The 21,270-nt window shown below is 40.2% G+C and overlaps 1 protein-coding gene across 2 annotated transcripts in view; it reads right to left on the minus strand.

The window, feature by feature from the left end:
- The window catches only part of LRRC28 (leucine rich repeat containing 28), a 29,402-nt gene that overhangs the window by 4,269 nt on the left and 3,863 nt on the right, over positions 1-21,270 (minus strand). For both annotated transcript variants that reach the window (XM_075207693.1, XM_075207694.1), the window contains exons 3-7: positions 15,666-15,706; positions 9,444-9,481; positions 7,669-7,806; positions 5,553-5,759; positions 239-341 (exon numbers count right to left, since the gene is read on the minus strand). In XM_075207693.1, coding sequence (XP_075063794.1) covers positions 239-341; positions 5,553-5,759; positions 7,669-7,806; positions 9,444-9,481; positions 15,666-15,706 — 527 coding nt within the window. The remainder of the gene's footprint in view (positions 1-238; positions 342-5,552; positions 5,760-7,668; positions 7,807-9,443; positions 9,482-15,665; positions 15,707-21,270) is intronic.

Below are 21,270 nucleotides of genomic sequence, written 5' to 3' on the forward strand. Positions count from 1 at the left end.
ACACATAGGTTAGTCATACAATTTTGCACTTTTAAGCGCACAACAGTCCCTTAAAGTGGCATTCCACTTTCACATCCCTTAAACGTATAGGCAAATAAGTTAATGTCATAAGATGATATACTTGGATATTTACCATGAAATAGAAGTGGGAGGAGCATACCTGTATTACCTAATCTGTTAGTTCAGTCAGTGGTTTGTTACAGGACAGTTAGATTGCATAGACATTGGAGGAACTTACCCACTGCAGCCAATCACTTTGTTGTAGAGAAAGGAGGGAAGGCCCTTTAGCTGAATATTGTTATCCACATAGACATACTGCAGCTCCCGTGATCTTCCCAAGTCTGAAAAATGATATATAAATTTCCTCCAGTGTTACAGCGTTACCACGATCATACAGATATCCTGTTATAGCATGTATATAGTCCACAAAACAATCCTCTGACCTACAGATAAGCCTATGTTTACTGCTGTCATTAGGACTGTGATACTTTTACTATACTATCAATATACAAGCCTATTTTACTTGTTTAAATGTGAGTGTGATTTTTTTGAGTAATAAAGCTGTGTTAGAATATACTACACCATATGTGGATTCTGCTTTACCCACAAGTGCAGAGGGATCTTAATAAAGAACAAGCAAAAAGATAGGCTTATCTGTGTCTCTTTTTATATTTCTGGTACGCCTACTCACAACTGGAGTGTGCAGTGTGGTGGTGGGATCCACATTGGTTATAATTCATTACGTTATTACACTATGTGTGATATTTCTGTTTCCCCGATTCATGAGATGAGTCCATACATCTAAGGAATACACTGTATCTGACCTGCATAATTAACCTGCTGATGTAAGCATGTTCCTTCGTATATTTGGTACACATGTAGGACTATTACTTGGAAACAACACACTATTAGGCGCCCATCTCTTGTTCTGTATTTTGTTTTGATACATCTGGACTTGCCACCCGGTTTATTGGGAGTGAGGCAGCCACCTGTACATGTGGAGTGTTTTTTATTCATGTACTTTACTATACATTTTCATTTTATGTATTTATAACCGGATTATTAAGTAGAGTGCCGATTGTGTCTGCTTGTGGATATGTGGATATATATTTGGATATATGTATATATATATATCTAATATATATAAGCCTAGTGGCGTGTGGTAGTCTGTGTGTGAAAAAAAAAACAACAAGCTGCAGCGCCACCTGCTGGGTGGCGTTATACACTGACCTGCTAAATTCTTAGCATTATCTAATATATAAAAGTAAAAGCCTAGCGGCGTGTGTTAGTGTGTGTGTGGAAAAAACTATTTTCTCAGAAAGGGCTCATCCAATTGACCTGAAATTTGGTATACTGACATTATTTGACAATAAAATTAGAATAGTGAAGTCAGTTAACCTCCATCATCCTCCCTTCCCTCCATGGGAGGGGTAGCAAAGGCTAAATTTACAAGTTGAGGGGGTCAAACTCATTTTCGTGAGGTAATTTTACCTCATAAACACACATTAAAAAGGGCGCTTGCGTCGGGAAGTAACGCTCTTCCCCTGAGGAGGCCTGGGCTAGGCCCAAATGCATGACAAGAACCTTTTTAAGACCTTAAGTAGCTTGATTTGACTAGAATGCATGACTATCATGCACGGGTTAACTTGTTATATATATATATATATATATATATATATATATATACACACACATATATACATATATATACATACACACTGCAAAAACAAATAATTACACATAGCGAAAGAGATAATTATGCTAGAAGCAGATGCATGCCAAATTTAATTCCAAATACATCTCCATTCAACCATGCACGTCTAATTGGAAAAAAAAAAAAATCATCACATAATGTCTGTTTGTGTTCAAAGTGGAGGAGAGTAATGAAAAGAAAAAAAAGAAAAAAGTTTTTCTTTAATATAGTGAGGCATTAATAGAGGTTGTGACCTATCCTAATTATTATCATTAAAGTTTGAAGGTTGTGGAATTTTTTACATTCCTGGTTTTCATGTCTACCTATTGCTGGTCCACAAGTTCAATGAATCCCAGCCAAGCAGAAACATTAATAATATCAATTGATTATACTACCTTCCCTCCTGGGAATATGCTCTGTGCATCCACTACCTTGAGGCTGAAGGACAGAAGTGTCCAATTCCTTCCCAGCAGCTACAAGGCACAGGCAGAATGTAACACTCTCCCGAGTGTTCCAGCAGTCATATTATAATAATGTTAAACCATACATGCATTTTATCAGCTTATCCTCTATGGAGAAGATTTCCCTGCTCTTGCAGCACGCTGTCACTCTGCTGGCCCCTTGGCCGCAGCCCAATATGTTTTTCTATCACCGCAGCTCAGATGCTGGCAGCTGTAGCTCTATTGTCTGGAGAGCAATGCTTCTGATTTACATTGAGCTATGCACTGGACTAGCGGTGATGGCCAAACTTACACAAAGTCCAAATATGGGAAAGAAACTTCTGCTAACTATGCAGAAAGGACAAAACTAAATAATGTTTGTATAGAGACAGCACCTTGCCAAGAGCACATTGATGTGGTACAATAGATATTCCAGTCAGGTTGGAAGGTAGTGATAAAGATTACTCATGCATTAACTCCTGCACTTCAAGGGTCAGAAAATCACATGTCAGGACAGTAAAGGGGCAGAAGAGCATAGGAAAACATACCCAACTTTAAAGCAACATAACTAACTTCAGAACTGGAATGTTATTACACTTTAAAACCTGATGTTTGGGTCTTACAATGCCTTGGTTCTGCTAAAATATTATATAGACCGTTATGGCTTCCTATTAAGTATTTGATATATTTAATTCAAAACTAAACACAGCCCTATTCATTTAGAAACAACATTCAATTCCCGACCATGGCCTTATCTGTGAGGAGTTTGTATGTTCTCCCCATGTTTGAGTGGATTTCCTCTGAGTGCTCCGGTTTCCTCCCACACTCCAAAAACATACTGGTAGGTTAATTGGCTACCAAGAAATTGACCCTAGTCTGTGTGTGTGTGTGTGTTAGGGAATGTAGACTAAGCTCCAATGGGGCAGGGACTGATGTGAGTTCTCTGTGCAGCGCTGCGGAATTACTGGCGCTATATAAATAAATGATGATGATGATTTAATCATCTAATTCTCCCAAATTCAGCGATACCAAATGTCTATACTTTGCTTATGTCTTACTGGAGTCACCCATGGTGCCAAAAACAATTTTGTTTTCTTCAAGGTTAGGGGAGGCCCGAAAGACTCATGAGACCCCCCTACAGGCCATTGCCAGCACTAGTAGATCTATTAGTAATATGCAAGGGATTACTAATGTCCACTACAGGTATGGTCTGTGAATGACAACCATCTTTAGTCGATGCATATAACCAGCAACTCGAAGGGGTGTATCGTCTATTGTGGAGGGCTGTAAACATCCATTTGGCAGATTGGTTTAAAATTAAAGTAAACTGTAAAGGCTTAATAGTGAACCACCAGTGCAGCCACTTAAGCATTAAAATCATTGTTTGTATGTCTGTTTTATGTATGTATTCTTTTCCCTACAGTATACTCCTGTGGAGCACTGTGGTGCCTTATAAATATACCATCATAATAATAATAATTATATTTGTAGGATGCCTTAATGAAGCACCGGACAGTGGGTAAACAAAGTATACATAAAGGACAGAACAGGGACACACAAGGTTGACAAGAAGGTGCAGATGTAAGAACAAAGGGTAGAGATGGCAAAGCTCAGGAGAGCTTACAAGCTAGAGGAAGAGGGCAATGCAGAGACTGAGATTGTTACAAGTTCTCCTTTCATCTTGCACTTATGTTTATTAGTATATGGCTGGTCAATCATGGGCCAAGCATCAGGATAATTGTGGCCACATGCTTGTGCCCAAATTAGACAGATCTGCCAGTTGATTGGTTAGATCCCATGGGGTCCTGTTAGTGTGGGCAGACAATGACTCTACACACAGGCTGACCAATTAATTGTAGACTGCACTTATGACCGGTCCTGATAAAGATATCAAATATTAGGCCTGTTTGTGGCCTCACACATACAGAGCTATCAGACACAATCATATTTTATCTAGGATTTCTAGAAAAAAAGAAAGTTGGGTTTATTTTCTTCAGACGTCTCATACATGGAAAATGATGCATAAAGGAGTTATTACTTATAATTCGCGCTAGTGCCTGGTCTTCAAGAGTTTAAAATCAATAATCATGGTGTAAAAAGGTTTTAAAAAAACTAGGGGCCTGATTCATTAAGGATCTTAACTTAAGAAACTTCTTATTTAACTCTCCTGGACAAAACCATGTTACAATGCAAGGGGTGCAAATTAGTATTCTGTTTTTCACACAAGTTAAATACCGACTGTTTTTTCATGTAGCACACAAAATACTTGATAGCTTATTTGTACACTGAAATTTAAAGTTGATATTTGTGTGCTGCATGAAAAAACAGTCAGTATTTAACTTATGTGCAAAACAGAATACTAATTTTCACCCCTTGCATTGTAACATGGTTTTGTCCAGGAGACTTAAATGAGAAGTTTCTTAAGTTAAGATCCTTAATGAATCAGGCCCTAGAACTTTAAAAGGGAGTCCTCCACCCAAACTATTTTAGCATTAAGTGTCATGGCAGCTTTGATAAAAGAAATATACTATACTTCCATGCTCCAATCTTCAGGGGCTTCCTGGCTGCTTTGTCTGCAGTAAGCCCATCGTGGCAGACACGGCTACTATACGGAAGAGCCTCATAGTGACCCAACAAACTCACATGTGGCTTGGCCAGAGATTCTAATGTGGGAGCGGTCTGAGAAAGCTAAAGGTAAGATTGATTTTCACTGGCTTTATATACCGATGGCTAAACGTGTGGCAATTGGAATAACAAGTAATCTTTACTCGTCCTCTGGTCTCTTTTTTTCTTCTTAATTTGACAGAGCAGCAAGGATTGTGTCAGCTAGGCACGCTGAAGCTAGGAAAATGACTAACATTTTATTTTACTAAAAAGTAAGTGGGGAATTTAGGAACTGGTGTGATATAGCTACTTTACATACAACTACCAGATGAATCATTATCATTATGTTACGCAAAGTTAAATGTCTGGGACAAAAATATCAAGAGTCTGATGGAGTTTTTTTTTCTGTTACATTTCTGACATATATTGAATAAGTCATTAAAACATATCACCTTATTCTTATTTAATCCATCTCCTCCCCTGCCCTTCAATAGGTATGAAGACAGGAAGTCTGATATGCACAACAAAAATGCTTCCCTTATGGCCATAGCTTTCTTTCAATGTTCTGGTTTCTTTTAGAAGTTAATAAACACACAGGTCTACTACTTTAATTCTACAAGGCAATAGCTTTGCCTTTAGTGTGCTTTGCATTACGCGTAAAGTGTGTGCTTTGTGGTTTATGTCTGGGTTTTTGTTGCTGCAGACAAAAGATTTACAATATTCATCGTCTGCTATTGCTGATGTATTTTAGGTCCTTTAAATAGCTGAAGCAGGTAGTCAGAAAACTGGTTTCAGTCTGTCTCTAGTATACTCACCCAAAGGCAGAGATGCCAGGCGGTTACCAGCCATGGAGAGCTCATTGAGACTGGCTAACTGGCACAGGTGGCGTGGAATGCTGCACAGAAAGTTCCGATCCACTGTCAGGTACTGCAATGACTGGCACAGGTGCAGCTTTTCCGGTAAACTGACCAGATGGTTTGTGGTAAGGTCTAAAGTCTGGAGTTCTTTTAGCTTCCCAATTTCTAGAAACAATGAGTAAGTGACAATATCACCAAAGACACTCCATAGTCAGAGCTTTACAATAGGAGTAAAATGTAATGAAAATTCAGTTTCTGTTACATACTGGTGTACATGTTTTATAGAGACACGTGCAGCTGAAGCGGTGTAAGAAGAACCATACATAACGTGACATTTGCAATAAAGAGTCTCTCTATATAGATCATTGTTATGTCACACGAGTAGCATTAATAAAAAGGACTGTATTTAGTACAATCTAAGTGCTGGACTCCAAACTTTAAAGCTCATGTCCACTTTAATTAACCCATATTACTTAAACAATAAAAACCCTGACTCATTTCATTTTCTTGTTGCATCAATGGACATACTAAAATACAAACAAATAATAACAGAATAATATTCTCAAGAAGTATATATACACTAAACATAAGAACGGTTTAAATATTCCTCTTTATCAGATAGAGATGTGAAAAACTGCTGCCCTTTACTCTCTATCCTGGCAAAATTCAACTCCACCCCCTCTGCAGTAGCACTGCTATGATACAATATTGGCTGGCTTTAGCGCCGAAATCCCCACCCATCACCGGGACCTTTCAGAATAAGGTTCTAAGTTTTGGATTTGGCCAGTACAAAAGAGAGATTCTGGCTGCCCTAGATAAGAAAGAGGGGGAAGCTCTGAACACTTACAAGTGTACTTACTTGCGCTCTGAGAGACCTAGGTGTATATTTACTAAACTGCGGGTTTGAAAAAGAGATGTTCCTTACAGCAACCAGATTCTAGCTGTCATTTGTTTAGTATGTTTTACAAAATGAAAGCTATAATCTGACTGGCTGCTATAGGGCACATCTCCTCTTTCTCAAACCAGCAGTGCAGCAAATATACCCCTAGGTCTCTCAGAGTGCAAGGGATAATGCAGCTGGGTGAAGAAAAGAGTTGATCCAGGGTAGGTATATAAATAACAGGAGACATGAATTCCCCCCCCCCCCCATTGTATTCAATTCAGCACTAGGCATCTCTGAAACGTCGATGGAGACGCATAGCGCCAACGTTATGGCAGGAATCTTCATTCATTTTTCTGCGCACCTCCTATGGGGCGAGGGGAAAAAATAAGCGGAGATTCTTACTGTAATGGCTGGCAATGTGCACAGCCGGACATGCGGTGATGTCCACGCACCCCATGTGCCGAGTAGCTTGGGCTGGCAATGCAAACAATGGTGCATGCATTCTTGGACTCTAGTGGCTCACTGAGCTAGGAGCTGTACTGCTTTGCAGACATACCTTATAATTGTAGTGCACCAATCTTCTACACACTGTCAATCTCATTTTAGAGGCTGAACCAATGACCACGAGAATGCAGTCTATCAATTCCACTAGTGATGTCAATAGTTCTCCCATGCTACATGCTCATGAATATTGGTCAAGGATGCCTCTACACTGTGTAGGCAACATGTGCATGTTAATACTGGCACTATAGTGCGTTGTCATTCCCTGAAAATATATTCATTTCACTAAGCACCTGCTATTGTTCAGTCATTTAATGCAAAAAGCACCTGCTATGTGGTTTAAACCCAAAATGCCAAGAAAAGATTAAGTACATTTTAGTACAAATCAATTACGTTAAGCCTCTCTCTATCAGTCCCCCCTTATGACAAAGTATCAGTTAAAAGAACTGCCAGGAAGGAAGACTGTACCTGGACAGCTACACTATTAACCACACAGCATTTCCTTTCAATAACTTTTCATTTAATGTCATCTTGTAAATATCTCAATATTACAAGAAAGACAAAATAGCTATACCCAGCGACAAACATTTCCAGATATGACAGGTCTCAGAACCTCAAGACAAAAGCTTTCAGTTATCGCAGTGAGATATATGTGAAACCTATGTGAGTACATAAACTGTGGCGTGTTACCTGGAGGAAGGAATTTCAGACGATTGTTTGTCAGTCGTAAGTGGCGTAGTGACTTAAGTCTCCCAATATCAGGACACAAGATTTCCAGGGCATTGTCGCTCAGGTCCAAGGACTGCAGCTTTACCAGTGAACCAATGGCTGCAGAGAAGAGAGGAGACAGGCAGCCATAAAGGGACATTATATGGCTATATTATTTCTAAAAATACAATATATGGCTTAATAAAAAACAGGCTTAAGGCAGGTTTTCAGTTAAGTCTATAGCTGCAAAACAGCACAATAAGTAAATGCCCACACACGCTGCACGCAAGTCCTGATCAACATGTGACTGCTCCTGATAAGACGTTGCACTGGAATGACCGCTATTTAGTGTCCATACACACACAGCAATTTGTGGCTATTTTGGTCCAAATTAGCTGCTGGCGCTGGAACGTGTAATTCATGTTAAAGTGACCAAGAAAACATATGGAAGATCGCATTCATATTAACAAATAATTAAGAGCAAATATGGACATAATGACAGTTGCCTATTCACAATTCAGTTATACTAAACATTTATTTAAAACAAAAACATTAACACAAGTCCTACTTTTACATTTATTTAGTGATGAGTGCACACTATGAGGCAGCACTCCGGTTAGCATTGCTGCCTCAGAGGACTGGGATCTTGGGTTCAATTCTGACTAGGGTATTATCTATATGGAGTTTGTATGTTTATATGTGACTTTCCTCTATATGGCCCTGTATTTCTCCCACAGTTCAAAAACAAATCGGTAGGTAAACTGCTGACAAAACAGACCCCAGAAATTAGACTGGAAGCTCCAGTGGGTCAGAGAGGGATGTGAATGATTTACATAGCGTTGTACACATTTAAAGTATTATAACAGTAGCTGCCAAGTGTGACAGGTGAAAAACAATGATACATGTTTAAAGATTTAATCCTGAAGGATGTGTTTAATATTGACCAACTGGCAAGTACCACATCATATGCTGTGTACATTAACATTTAATGAAGGGAAGTTAAGTTAAATGCATTACAATTACATCAGGATTGTAGCCTGTAGTCATTTCTGTAGAATCATCATCAACATTTATATAGCGCCAAATTCCGTAGCGCTTTACAATGTGATCTGTATGTTATCTAATGTACATTGATGCCTCCATAGAGGTATCCAAGAAAATTATACCCATATGGGTATAATGCAACCTGTCCTTAACAGTAGATTATGTCACCAAGTAACCTGCAGTCCTGTTCAATAAGGGAGATAAAGTGAACATAGAACAACAATACAGACACAAAAGGAGGTATTTTGTGGTTTTTAATATAACAAATTCTAAAACATATTTTGCTTAATATGAAAGAATGTAGTTTTACTCATCCAGTTTTATCCCACAGAGCCAGAGAAGGCATTATTTAATATTTATCCTAGGAATTGAAGGGTGAGACATGCAAGAAGGCTTGGAACTACATTCTCAAACATATATTTAGAACTTTCACATAGTAGAGATAACCTCTAATCCCGGATATGCAGGATTTTTCCTTTGCACAGTTCCTGCAGTTCAGTATATCGTTTATATAATAAGACCACAATAGGAAGTATCTCACAGATGATTAGAGAAGACCAGTGTTTGTACATACTTTTACACATATTTGAAAGTAATACAAGATGCATTTTTACATTTGATAAGAGTGCATTTTTTTCGTTCAGTTTCCCCAAAATAAAACATAATTTGTGTATCTGACAAACAAATTATATTGTTACAAGTCAGGCACTCACCTTCAGGTACAAACACAATGTTATTTGAGTGGAGATACCTTGAAAAAACAAAGAGAAAACATAACAGCTGTTACCCTGAAGGATTTGTGCTAGGACATCGATTTCCAGTTATTACACTAGAGACATCAAGGGCAAATGACAGATACTATTGCTCCTGTTCCATATCAGAAATAGGCAAGCCAGTGGAATTAGACTCTACTTGTTTAATCATTCCCCTTGCTTTTACACTTCTTAGTATACATATTAAAGTACACCTGTCACCAAGACAAAACACTGAAGTCTCTAGTCCCTAATGAATTGATAGGACTGCTTTTTTATGAATATCAGCTCAGCCACCACACTGGATGTCTCCGCTGTGTATTGGCAACAATTACACATACCTGCACTACAAAGTATTGTTCCTTTTAATAAATGCATCAGAGAAGCGCTTTTTATCAGTGGATAGGCGTGGATGAAGGGATTTAGCTACTACACAGTAGCAGCTTGTGGTTTCTAGACATGTGATATAATTTCAAAGCAGGTGAGCCACACGCCAGTCAATGTGCCCTGGGGGGTATATTTACTAAACTGCGGGTCTGAAAAAGTGGAGATGTTGCCTATAGCAACCAATCAAATTCTAGCTATCATTTATTTAGTATATTCTACAAAATGACAGCTAGAATCTGATTTCTGATTCGTTGTTATAGGCAACATCTCCACTTTTCCAAACCTGCAGTTTAGTAAATTTACCCCCTGGTGTCATGTGGGCTAGACAATGGGCTAGACAATGGTTGCTAGATGCAATAGTCTACAATATGAACTTGCACAGGGTCTACATTATAAAAAAAAAAAAAGAAGGAACTTTGGCATCAGAAAAACACCATTAAGCACTTCTACAGACTAAAAGTAAGGGAGCTTAATAGACCACTAAACTCAAATATGTAAATGTTCAGATATGAACTATGGAGGTGTGATGCATTGCTCAGTGTGACCCTGGCATTCTACTGCAGCTCTGTAACAAAGTAAAGAATGCCCTCCTCCCTCCACTACAGACAGCTGAAGTTCTCTTATATATTTCAGGAAAGTATACTGATGGGATCTCAGACAGTACATAAAGCGGACTCTGCAGGTATTTGGGCTACTATGACATCACTTGCTTGTGTATGAAATAACCAATCCACACAGAGCATTTCTAAACGGCAAGTCTACAAAGCCATTAGTCATATGCATCCTGTAGTGTAACTTGAAAGTGCCTGTCTGTATTAGTAGTAGATCAGTAGAGCAACTTCACCATGCCAGCGGAGCCATATTGTATGGCGTAGGAAGAAGCGAAGTCCCTGAGCTGATTTACTGCTTGTACAGGTACTGAGCAAAGCCTCACCTCTCCTGGACTGGATCTGCAAGCCTCTAGTGTCTCTGGTAAGTGCCCAATCAACCACCCTTCCTCCCAAACTCAAACATTTTGCCCTTTTCCCCTGGCACCATAAACGTTGATCATAGATGGGCACAGTCATGTGCTCTAAAGTCCATTCACTGCTGGGAAAGTAGAATCTACATTCCCGACAATGAAAGGGATTCTAAGTGACAGGTGAGCCAGGTCATGTGACTGACCAGAATGGGAGGGAATTGGATTCCTTGCACTGCACAGGAGCGGGAGAAGAAGTGTGAGAGGGAGAGAGAGGGAGAAGTAATGGAGGAAATTACACTGAAGATGGAAAAATACAATGATAGATAAATTGGCACTACGTTTAATGTACCACCTGTTCCTGAAAGCCTACCAACCATCCACTTAACCCCTCATCCACTCTGCTTGTTCTCCCTCCTCTCCCCTGGTCCCTTTTTCTTCATTGCATCACTGCCTCCCTTCGTGCCTGTTTTGTCCACCCTCCCTTAGGATGTAAGCTCGTATGAGCAGGGCCCCTCTCCCCTCCTGTCTTCATACCGACTCTTCTGCTCCGCCCTCACTCAATATGTCTGCCCGGAGTTTCCGAAGCATTGATACTTAGTGTTTATTGTTCTGTGATGTTTTAACCTGTATGGTCTACTGTTCGTATTATGTAAGGTGCTGCGAAAACCCTGTGGCGCCCAACAAATAAATTATATTATTAATAATAATAATAATAATAATAATAATAATAATAATAATAATACCCTCTCCCCTGGCCTTGCTCTCATCCACCTCCCTCCCATTGGATTGTTCCCTAGCACCTTCCCCTCTCCAGGGATCCTATTCCCTTGCAACTTCTCTTCCCTCCTAAAATAATGAGATATCAAAAGGTGATTAAAATAAAACAAGAGACTAAAATAATTTCCAAACAGGTCTTGTTACAATCAGATAAGATAAATACCAAACTATATGGAGTTCCTTAATTATTATTTATTTTATTAGCAGTAAATAACACCAGTTTTTTTCTGAATGTGAATGCCCACAACCACCACCCCCAATCTCCCCATAACAATAAACATTGAATTTCCCACAAGATTAACACTGAACACAAGAAACTCTAATTTTAATGTTTCGGCGGTAAGTATTCCCCATGCATCAATAGGACAGAATATACATGGTAATATTCTGCATAACAGACGGCAACAACAATCTACACCGTCTCAATAGTGGCATTAGAACACCAGTGTACATAGGCTTCCTGATGGACTCCACAGCCTTGGTTCGTACAGCGCTGCTATAGCTGTATAGCCTGAAGCTCTGTGCATGCATTCTACACAGTTACAAAACTACATAGCCAACCCATGCAACATATAAATTGCTTGCACAGCTTTCTTCAGGTTTTTGCCACAGAGGTGTCATGGTGAATTTTTCACTTTGCTTAAGTGGAAAATGAAAAAGTATGTCCTGTCAGTGTACAGAGACAGTGCCCATCCAGATACCCAGGGAGCCTCTCACTCTTGTGAAGGGCACATTGAAAGACCAGTGTCTGGGATCTGGCTGCCTTCCTGCTGGCGGCAGTGCCATGTTCAGATACTTGATCTTGCCTGCCCTTCACATGCCTTGTGATGGGACAAAGCTAACTGCTATTTGTCCACCAGTCTCAAGGACAAGCTCTAAACTGAAATCCTTCTCCTCTAGCACAGGCTGCAACTTTAACCCCTTATTCACCAAGGTCAATTCTCAGCACAAACTACCTTAACTAGATATAGTACATATGGAGTGTTCTGCAAGCCTGTGTCTAGGGACAGGCTGAAGGACAGTATTAAAAATGATGTTTATTCTGGTTTAAACGCTTATGTTACTAAAATTTAAAGAGCCTCTCAGTGATGATTATTTGTGCCTATAATCAGGTTAGTTAGCATTTTGATTACAATATCCTCACAAGACATCCTGTGACCATTATCATAATTGCCCTATACAATTCTAGAAAGCTGTATAAAGCGCAACAGTATACTTATACTGTGTAGAAAAAAATAATTAAAGAGCAATAGCAAAGATATTTATAAGAAAGGGTATGGTAGCCAGGCTGCTTTAGTAGGAAGCGAATAGAGCTTTAAAAGGCTAGCTTCTGTTAGGCTGTATATGTTCTATTTAAATATACTATGAAAGATATACAGGACATTAATTGTTCGTTAGATATACTCTATATAAGCGTGTATAGGACGTTCCTCTCCATGCTCAGTTTACAAATGCTTTCTTAAGAAACTATTTGGACTATGGGGAATAGTCAGAGGCCTGCCAACTTGCTGCAACATTTTCCCAATATCATTGTAGGTTCAAACACCCAGATGTCATACTCACTTGTTGCAAATACCAAAAAAGGGTCAAAAAAAAAAATACACGCACATGATCACCAAGCTGATGTGGAGTTGGACGGATATGCATGAATAAAAAAAATAATAAAAAAAATCTAAGAAGCCACACATTAAAATAGTGTATGTGTGCCAATATGCAGAATCGGAGACATCTAAAAATGCATCTAACTCTGCACCAGTGACATGTGTGTCAGGTTTATATCAGGTGTACTTACAGCTAGATACTCTTTCACCCAAACAAGTGATAACCATAAGATTTTTTTTAATATTTGTGTTGATAGCGAAAAAGACATTCGTTATATAATACAGCAGATATAATCTTCCTTCTCGTGTACGAATACAAGTTGCAAAAATTCTAAAATACACCCATAAAAATGATAAAATAGGCATGAGCAATGAAGAAAGCTTCAGAGGTGAAACCACAATCGGCCAATCAGAAGAGGCTAGCTAGTGCTGGCAACAATCATCAGTGTGTATATGCACCAGCTCTCGGGCACCCGGAAGTGATACACCTACTGACAGTCGACTCAGCTCCCAATTACGCCCTTACTGTATTCTGACTGCATTTACATACCCCACTGCAACAAGAGCCCCTCAGCGTCTCCTCTTACAGTCACTGTGAGGAGAACTGCTAACCAATTTAGGGACAGTATAGAAAAAGACAAGGGTCATTATATTTTGGACATAGTGTTCCAAATGACATAACAACCCCTTATCTTGAAAGCCCAAAGCACGCTGAATAGTAGATCCTATACTTATATATTAATTGCTTACAACACCCATTACTGCCTGTGACTTGCTATCATAATTTAATTTATTCCAAGCACATTGACCACATATTATATATACGTTGAAAAAAGTTATGATCAGAGGAGCAAATAAATACATAAATAAGTCTATCATCTGTATCTTCATGTGACAACACAGAGACTTGTTTGGTCAGTGCAGACTATGAACAAGCCAAGCCTTTCTATATTGCCTTCATTCACAATAATATTTACATTGACTTCTATTTATTTCTCTGCCAATGGGGAGAATAATTATAAACACCATGCTAGATGTGCCTGTATCTGGTGTTTCACTTTAATCTCTGCACGATTCAATTCTTCCACTTGTGAAATAATGGCCAAAAGGCAATTTCCACAGACAGATCACTTAGTAACTGCATTGTCTCAGTTTTAATTTTTCAATCACTGCATGTTCCAGACCATCTCGTCTTTACAAGAGCCTTCCACCGCAATTAAGTCCCACTTGGCAATATAAATTTCTGTATACACTCAACATGACTTGAGCTACCTAGTCTATTGGCAACAGAGTGGAAGGTTTTCATACAATAATATTAAAGTGCAGTCTAGCGACATTATACACCTATGTGTACACAAATGCACCCGTGTTTATGAGGAAGCATATGGATTTCTGCCTGAAGATGACGACGTGTGCAGTGGTGTAAAATTGTGCATGTTTTGATGAAAATACACGTATGGATGAAGGACATTGCTCACTAAGTGTAGAATGGGTGATTTGATGCGTACACCTTTATCCCAAAATGCAAAACTCAGATTAAGTTTTGTGGCATAAGATTATTTAAATGAGCTAAAAGATTTGGATAAGCTGTATTTAAGGTGTGAACCCTGTTTTTCAGGAGGGCGCACAGCATTATTCTCCATCCAAAAGGACTGGACTTTAGGAGAAAAATGTATATGTTGAAATTTATGAAGGTGTTGCCCTAATGTGGTAGTGGAGCCTTGAAGTGATGTTTTTACTCTTTCCATCATGTAGACAAATACGAGACTTCTTATTTGCAGCTCAGAAAAAGTTCACACGCCTGTCAGACTGGAAGGAAAAATGTTGCAGAATTGAGATAAGACAAATCTATTTCTATACAAAATAGCCATCAACTATGCACTCAAAGCGATGTTTAAACATACAAGATACTCAATTTTTTTGATAATTTGGTTTACAATACCATAAGCAAAGATGGAAAGTCAAATATAAAATACAAGTTGTCTTGAAGATAAGAATGATTTGTAACAATTATGCATATACTAGCACGCACTTTAAAGAGCAAAAATTATTTCATATAAGGAAGTTGTTCTGGCGAGGGAGCATCATTTCTATGCAAAAACATACTTTCTGTCTGTAAGCCTAGGGAAGATCAGGAGGGTGGAACATTTCACATGAGAACATAGAACAATAAAGTAGGCGCATAAACAGCGTACAACATGGTAATTTAATCCGAAAAACGGAAGCTTTTACATACATATATTTGTAAATGTTCCAAATGCTGTTTCACATTACTTATCTTGTAAAAGTATTACCCCTATTACTTATTAATTGGATACCATGTATTTTTTTATCCAGCATGGTTGAATGACGGATCTATGAATAGGGAATGAAACATATTGAACACTTAGTAAGGGCTTTGCCACCCTCTAGTGGATAAACTGGAATAAACAGCTAACAAAGTAACCAGTCACTTACAACTCAACAAGGTTTGGTAGCTTCTGGGCAAGATTTTCTGGCTGCAAAATATAAAAAAAAAAAATATTATAAAATGTGCAAACACAGTGTACACCATACAGGTTTGATATAGAACACAGATGGCTTGTGTAATGAAATAAAAAACAAAAAAAAGATCCAGAAAAATGTCCCATTCTGATAATATCAAACTGTTTCTGTTCACAAATGAGGCAAAATTAAATAAATAAATCATTGTTTAAGGAAATCATAGGAGATTATATATATATATATATATATATATATATATATATATATATATATATATATATATATATACATACACACACACACACACACACACACATATACACACACATAGATTCATAACATTGCTTATTTGGCTAAAATGGCACCTGTCAAGCGCTGGGATATATTAAGCAGCATGTGAACAGTCCGTTCTTGAGGTTGATGTGTTGGAATCAGGAAAAAATAAATAAATAGGCAAGCGTAAAGATCTGAATTTGAACAAAGGCCAAATATGGATGGCTAGGTGACCCGGTCAGAGCATCTCCAAAATGGCAGGTCTTGTGGTGTGTTCCTGGTATGCAGTAGCTAGTATCTACCAAAAGTGGTCCAAGGAAGGACAACTGGTGAACTAGCGACAGGGTCATGGGTGCCCAAGGCTCATTGACACAGTGCATCACAGCTTGCTGTGTATGGGGCTGTGTAGCCGCAGACTGGTCAGACTGTCCATGCTGACCCCTGTCACCACCGTAATCTACAATAGACACGAGATTGTCAAAACTGGACCATGGAGCAATGGTGGCCTGGTCTGATGTATCACGTTTTCTTTTACATTATGTGGGTGGCCGGGTGCGTGTGCATCGTTTACCTGAGGAAGAGATGGCACCAGGATGCACTATGGGAAGAAGGCAAGCCAGCAGAGACAGTGTGGTGCTCTGGGCAATGTTCTGCTGGGAAACCTTGGATCCTGGCAATCATGGGGAGGTTATTTGGATACGCACCACCTACTTAAACATTGCTGTAGACCAAGTACACCCCTTTATAGCAACGGTATTCCGTGATGCCAATGGCCTTTTTCAGCAGGATAATGCGCACTGCCACACTGCAAAAATTGTTCAGGAATGGTTTGAGGAACATGACAAAGAGGTCAAGGTGTTGACTTGGCCTCCAAATTACCCAGATCTCAATCCGATCGAGCATCTGTGGGATGTGCTGCAAACACAAGTCTGGGCCATGGAGGCCCGTATTTGGCCACACCTGTTAATTATTGAATTGAGGTGTTTCAATCAGACCCATTGACAGAGGTGTATAAAATCAAGCACTTAGCCATGTAGTCTCCATTTGCAAACATTTGTGATACAAAATGGTCGTTCTGAGGAGCTCAGTGACTTCAAGCGTGGTAGTGATAGGATGCCACTTTTGCAATAGGACGTTTCATGAAATTTCCTCCCTGCTGAATATTCCACGGTGAACTGTAAGTGATATTATTAGAAAGGGGAAGCGTTTAGGAACAGCAGAAACTCAGACAACTAAGACTACGTACACAGAGCTTGGTCAACGATTGGTAAGGCGCATGGTGCGCAAGTCGCCAACGCTCTGCCGATTCCATAGCTGAAGAGTTCCGAACTTCCACTGCCACTAATGTAAGCACAAAATCTTTGTGGCGGGAGCTTAATGGAATGGGTTTCCATGACCGAGCAGCTGCATACAAGTCTCACATCACCAAGACCAATGCCAAGCATCGAATGGAGTGGTGTAAAGCACACAGACACTGGACTGTGGAAACCTGTTCTGTGGAGTGCCGAATCACACTTCCCTGTTTTGTAGTCAAGTGGGCAAGTCTGGGTTTGGTGAATGCTGGAGAACGTTACCGGCCTGACTGCATTATGCCAACTGTGAAGTTTGGTGGAGGAGGGATAATGGTATGGGGCTGTTTTTCAGGGTTTGGGCTAGGCGCCTTATCTCCAGTGAAGGGCAATCTTAATGCTTCAGCATACCAAGAAATTTTGGCCAATGCTATGCTTCCAACTTTGTGGCAACAGTTTAGGGAAGGCCCTTAAGTTTTGTGCCCAGCACATCAGGGGGGTCCCTGAGGAGGTGTTGGGTACGAAACATGTAGGGTGGTCTTGCTGCAAGTTTTATTATCCCATTTTGCTGGTTATTATTATTAACATCATTTATTTGTTAGGCTCCACAAGGTTTCCGCAGCGCCGCACACAGTACGAACAGTAAACTATACAGGGTGAAACCATACAGAACAATGAACAAAAAGTACCAATACTCCAGAAACTCCAGGCAGGATACAACGGAGCAGAAGAATAGGTGAGGAGACAGGAGGGAAGAGGGTCCTGCTCATGAGAGCTTACATCCTAAGGGAGAGTAAACAGACCAGGCACAAGGAGCCAATTGAGGCAAGGGGAGAGAATGTAGGACGAGCTGAAGGGAGGAGATGGGGGTTAAGTGGATGGTTGGTAGGCTTTGAGGAAGAGGTGAGTTTTGAGTGCACGTTTGAAGGAGCACAAAGTAGGAGAGAGACGGATGGAACGAGGGAGGTCGTTCCAGAGAAGGGGGGCTGCGCAGGAAAAGTCTTGGATTCTGGAGTGGGAAGAGATGATAAGAGTGGAGGAGAGGCGGCGGTCATTGGCCGAGCGCAGGGAGCGGGCAGGGGTGTGAATGGAGAGAAGGTTAGAGATATAAGGGGCAGTAGAGTGAGAGAGGGCTTTGTAAGTGGTGGTGAGGAGTTTGAAAAGAGTTCTGTAGGGGAAGGGGAAGTGTAAGGCAAGGCAGAGGAGGAGTAGCGCGAGAGGAAGAGGAGTCTTGAGCGGAGGGGGGAGAGAGACGGGAGTGGGGGAGGCCAGTGAGGAGGAGGTTACAATAATCGAGGCGGGAGATGATGAGTGCGTGGGATGATAGTTTTGGTGGCATCCTGAGAGAGAAAGGGACGGATGCGGGCGATGTTGCGTAGTTGGAAGCGACAGGCTTGGGCAAGGGAATGAATGTGGGGGGCAAAAGAGAGAGAGGAGTCGAGGGTGACACCCAAGCAGCGAAGTTGGGTGACAGAGGAGATGGTGGTGTTGTTGATGACAATAGAGAGGTCATGGTGGGATGGGAGTCTGGGCGGAGGAAAGACAATGAGTTCAGTTTTAGAGATATTGATTTTGAGAAAGAGCTCGGACATCCAGGAGGAGATGGCGGAGAGGCAGTCGGATACCCGAGCGAGGAGGGTGGAGGAAAGATCAGGAGAGTAGATATAGAGTTGAATGTCTTCAGCATAAAGGTGATACTGAAGACCGAAGGAGGAGATGAGAGCACCAAGGGAGGAAGTGTAGAGCGAAAAGAGTAGAGGGCCGAGAACAGAGCCCTGCGGGACGCCTACAGGGAGAGGGTAGGGGGTCCAGACCTGTGACAGCGCTTTTTGTGACAATACAGATAAGCTCTATTTTTATTTATTACTGTAAGTGTTTTTAACAGTTGTGATAAAATCTTTTGGACACTATTCCACACATGTTGTGGCCACTTGTTGTGACTTTTTCTCTGCTCTTCATAGGAATTTACTGTTTGTTCCTTGGATTCATATCATGATGTGGGACGACTTATGGAGAATTCCAGATAAGCCTTTTTGAATTTTATAAATTGTACACAGTTGATATAAGAACTATACACATTCTATTTGTGTTGAAAAATTACTGCACTGTGAGCGCTCTCCGGTTCTATTTGTGTTTCCAATTCTAGACGGCTCCCTTGCTGGCTGGGGTATGTTGAGCTGGAATGGCTGCTAGCGAAAGAGACTTTTCATGTTGGAGCACTGATATCAGAACATATATATATATATATATATGTTCAAACATAATTTGGTGACTAATGATAGATAGATACCAAATTATGTTTGAACCAAATGTCGTGGATACAAATATGCAGGAATTCCTGACAGAAAGGGTTCCTGGTGGGGACTTTAGTTTACATTTGTTCACACTGCATACAGCTCTGGACTGGCCGTGAAAACCCATCCCTTAAAGTGTACCTGTCACCTGAACACAGAGGTCAGCCATTTTGTGGCCTGAAGCAGTGTTCACCAGTGGCCAAAGACATCACTGAAGCAGTAAGTGAACTGACAGGCGGATCGCACATATATCAGTTCAGCAAACAATGAATGTTAGTGTAACCTACATGTAGACAAGCTGCAGCGCCCTCTATTGGAGGCAAATGTTTCTGGGAACATGTTACACGATGATGTCATAAATGGATATTAAAGGAGTTCTCTACTTTTTTTTTTTTTTTACAAAATACAAAAACTACTGGAATACCAGTTCCTGTCTAACCTCCTACACTTCTGTCAACAGAGCTTACTCCTTCCAAAGGGCTGTGTTGCGCCCTGTTGCTGAATCCTGACACAGGCTGCCATATTTATCTGACAACCACATTCTAGCACTGAATCCTTTCTGCCTGTAATGCTGGCCACACACAGAGCAACATTTACAGTGTTTTTGTACAACTGGCCAGATACTGTACTGTGTATGGCCCTAAGAAGGACACTAAACCCAATAATTACCCAATCAAAATCGTTCAGATCATGACGTTAGTTTGAAGACTACCGCTACTGTACAGAGTGTGTGGTCATCTTACAACCACACTAACAGGCTCCAGTTGGGCTGGAAGTGACTCGGACATTTGGCACGAACGGCTGATCTTATTCAATTTGAACAACCGTGTGTTGCCATGTAGGACACTGATCCTGTTGTGCGGGCGAACAGCCTGATCAGCCTGGGTGTAGCTGGCTTAGTTCTAATGAAGGACAATGCAGCATTATATTGTGGTCTGAAATGGCGGAGAGGAGAGAATTTCAGCTTGTATTCAGCTGCACAGTTAATGTAAATAGAAGAATAGAATATATGGGATCTTCCATATATTTTGTTAGTGTTACTAGTTTCAATTTTAGAAGCCAATATGTATTTTAGGTTTGGTGTTTCTTTAAGAATTATTTGCAGACAATGAAACCTGAAATATAAGTTGACAAGCTGGATGGTTATGGGATATGGCCATATGTTTACCATCCTCCTCTGCTCCCGCCAGTAGATTATTATACATTAAGAAATACAATGACAAAGACTTGAAAGCGTTATTCTACAAATAATAATTATACAAGTATATGGTATTTCAGATAGTAACACCATCTGATCAGCAGCACTCTACCTATGCTTTAGAACAAGCGCCTCTGGCTCGATTGGGAGTGGGACTAGAATGCATGCCCTCCTTTGTCATCAAGATAACAGTCCTATTATAACATTATGGGTGATCCAAATCTGGGCATGTAATGGTTCTTCAGATCTTACCTTAGCTTCAGGTTTGTGTTAGGGATTATGTCACCGTCACCATAACTTCGCACTTCATTCTGGATTTATACGAATGAAGGTTTATGGATATTAGGCAACATTTGCCCATTGCTTAATGTACCATGTTAAATGAAAGACCAAGTAGCGCTATGCCAGTACAAGGGTGATATCTCAAGAACTGTCACCCTTCCAGATCCCAGAGCACTATGGTTCCAATGCCAAGACAAAAATCACAAAACCCACAACTCCTTTTAACAATATTGATTGCACCT

This window comes from Mixophyes fleayi, chromosome 4 (assembly GCF_038048845.1).
Source record: "Mixophyes fleayi isolate aMixFle1 chromosome 4, aMixFle1.hap1, whole genome shotgun sequence".
Lineage (NCBI taxonomy): Eukaryota > Metazoa > Chordata > Amphibia > Anura > Limnodynastidae > Mixophyes > Mixophyes fleayi.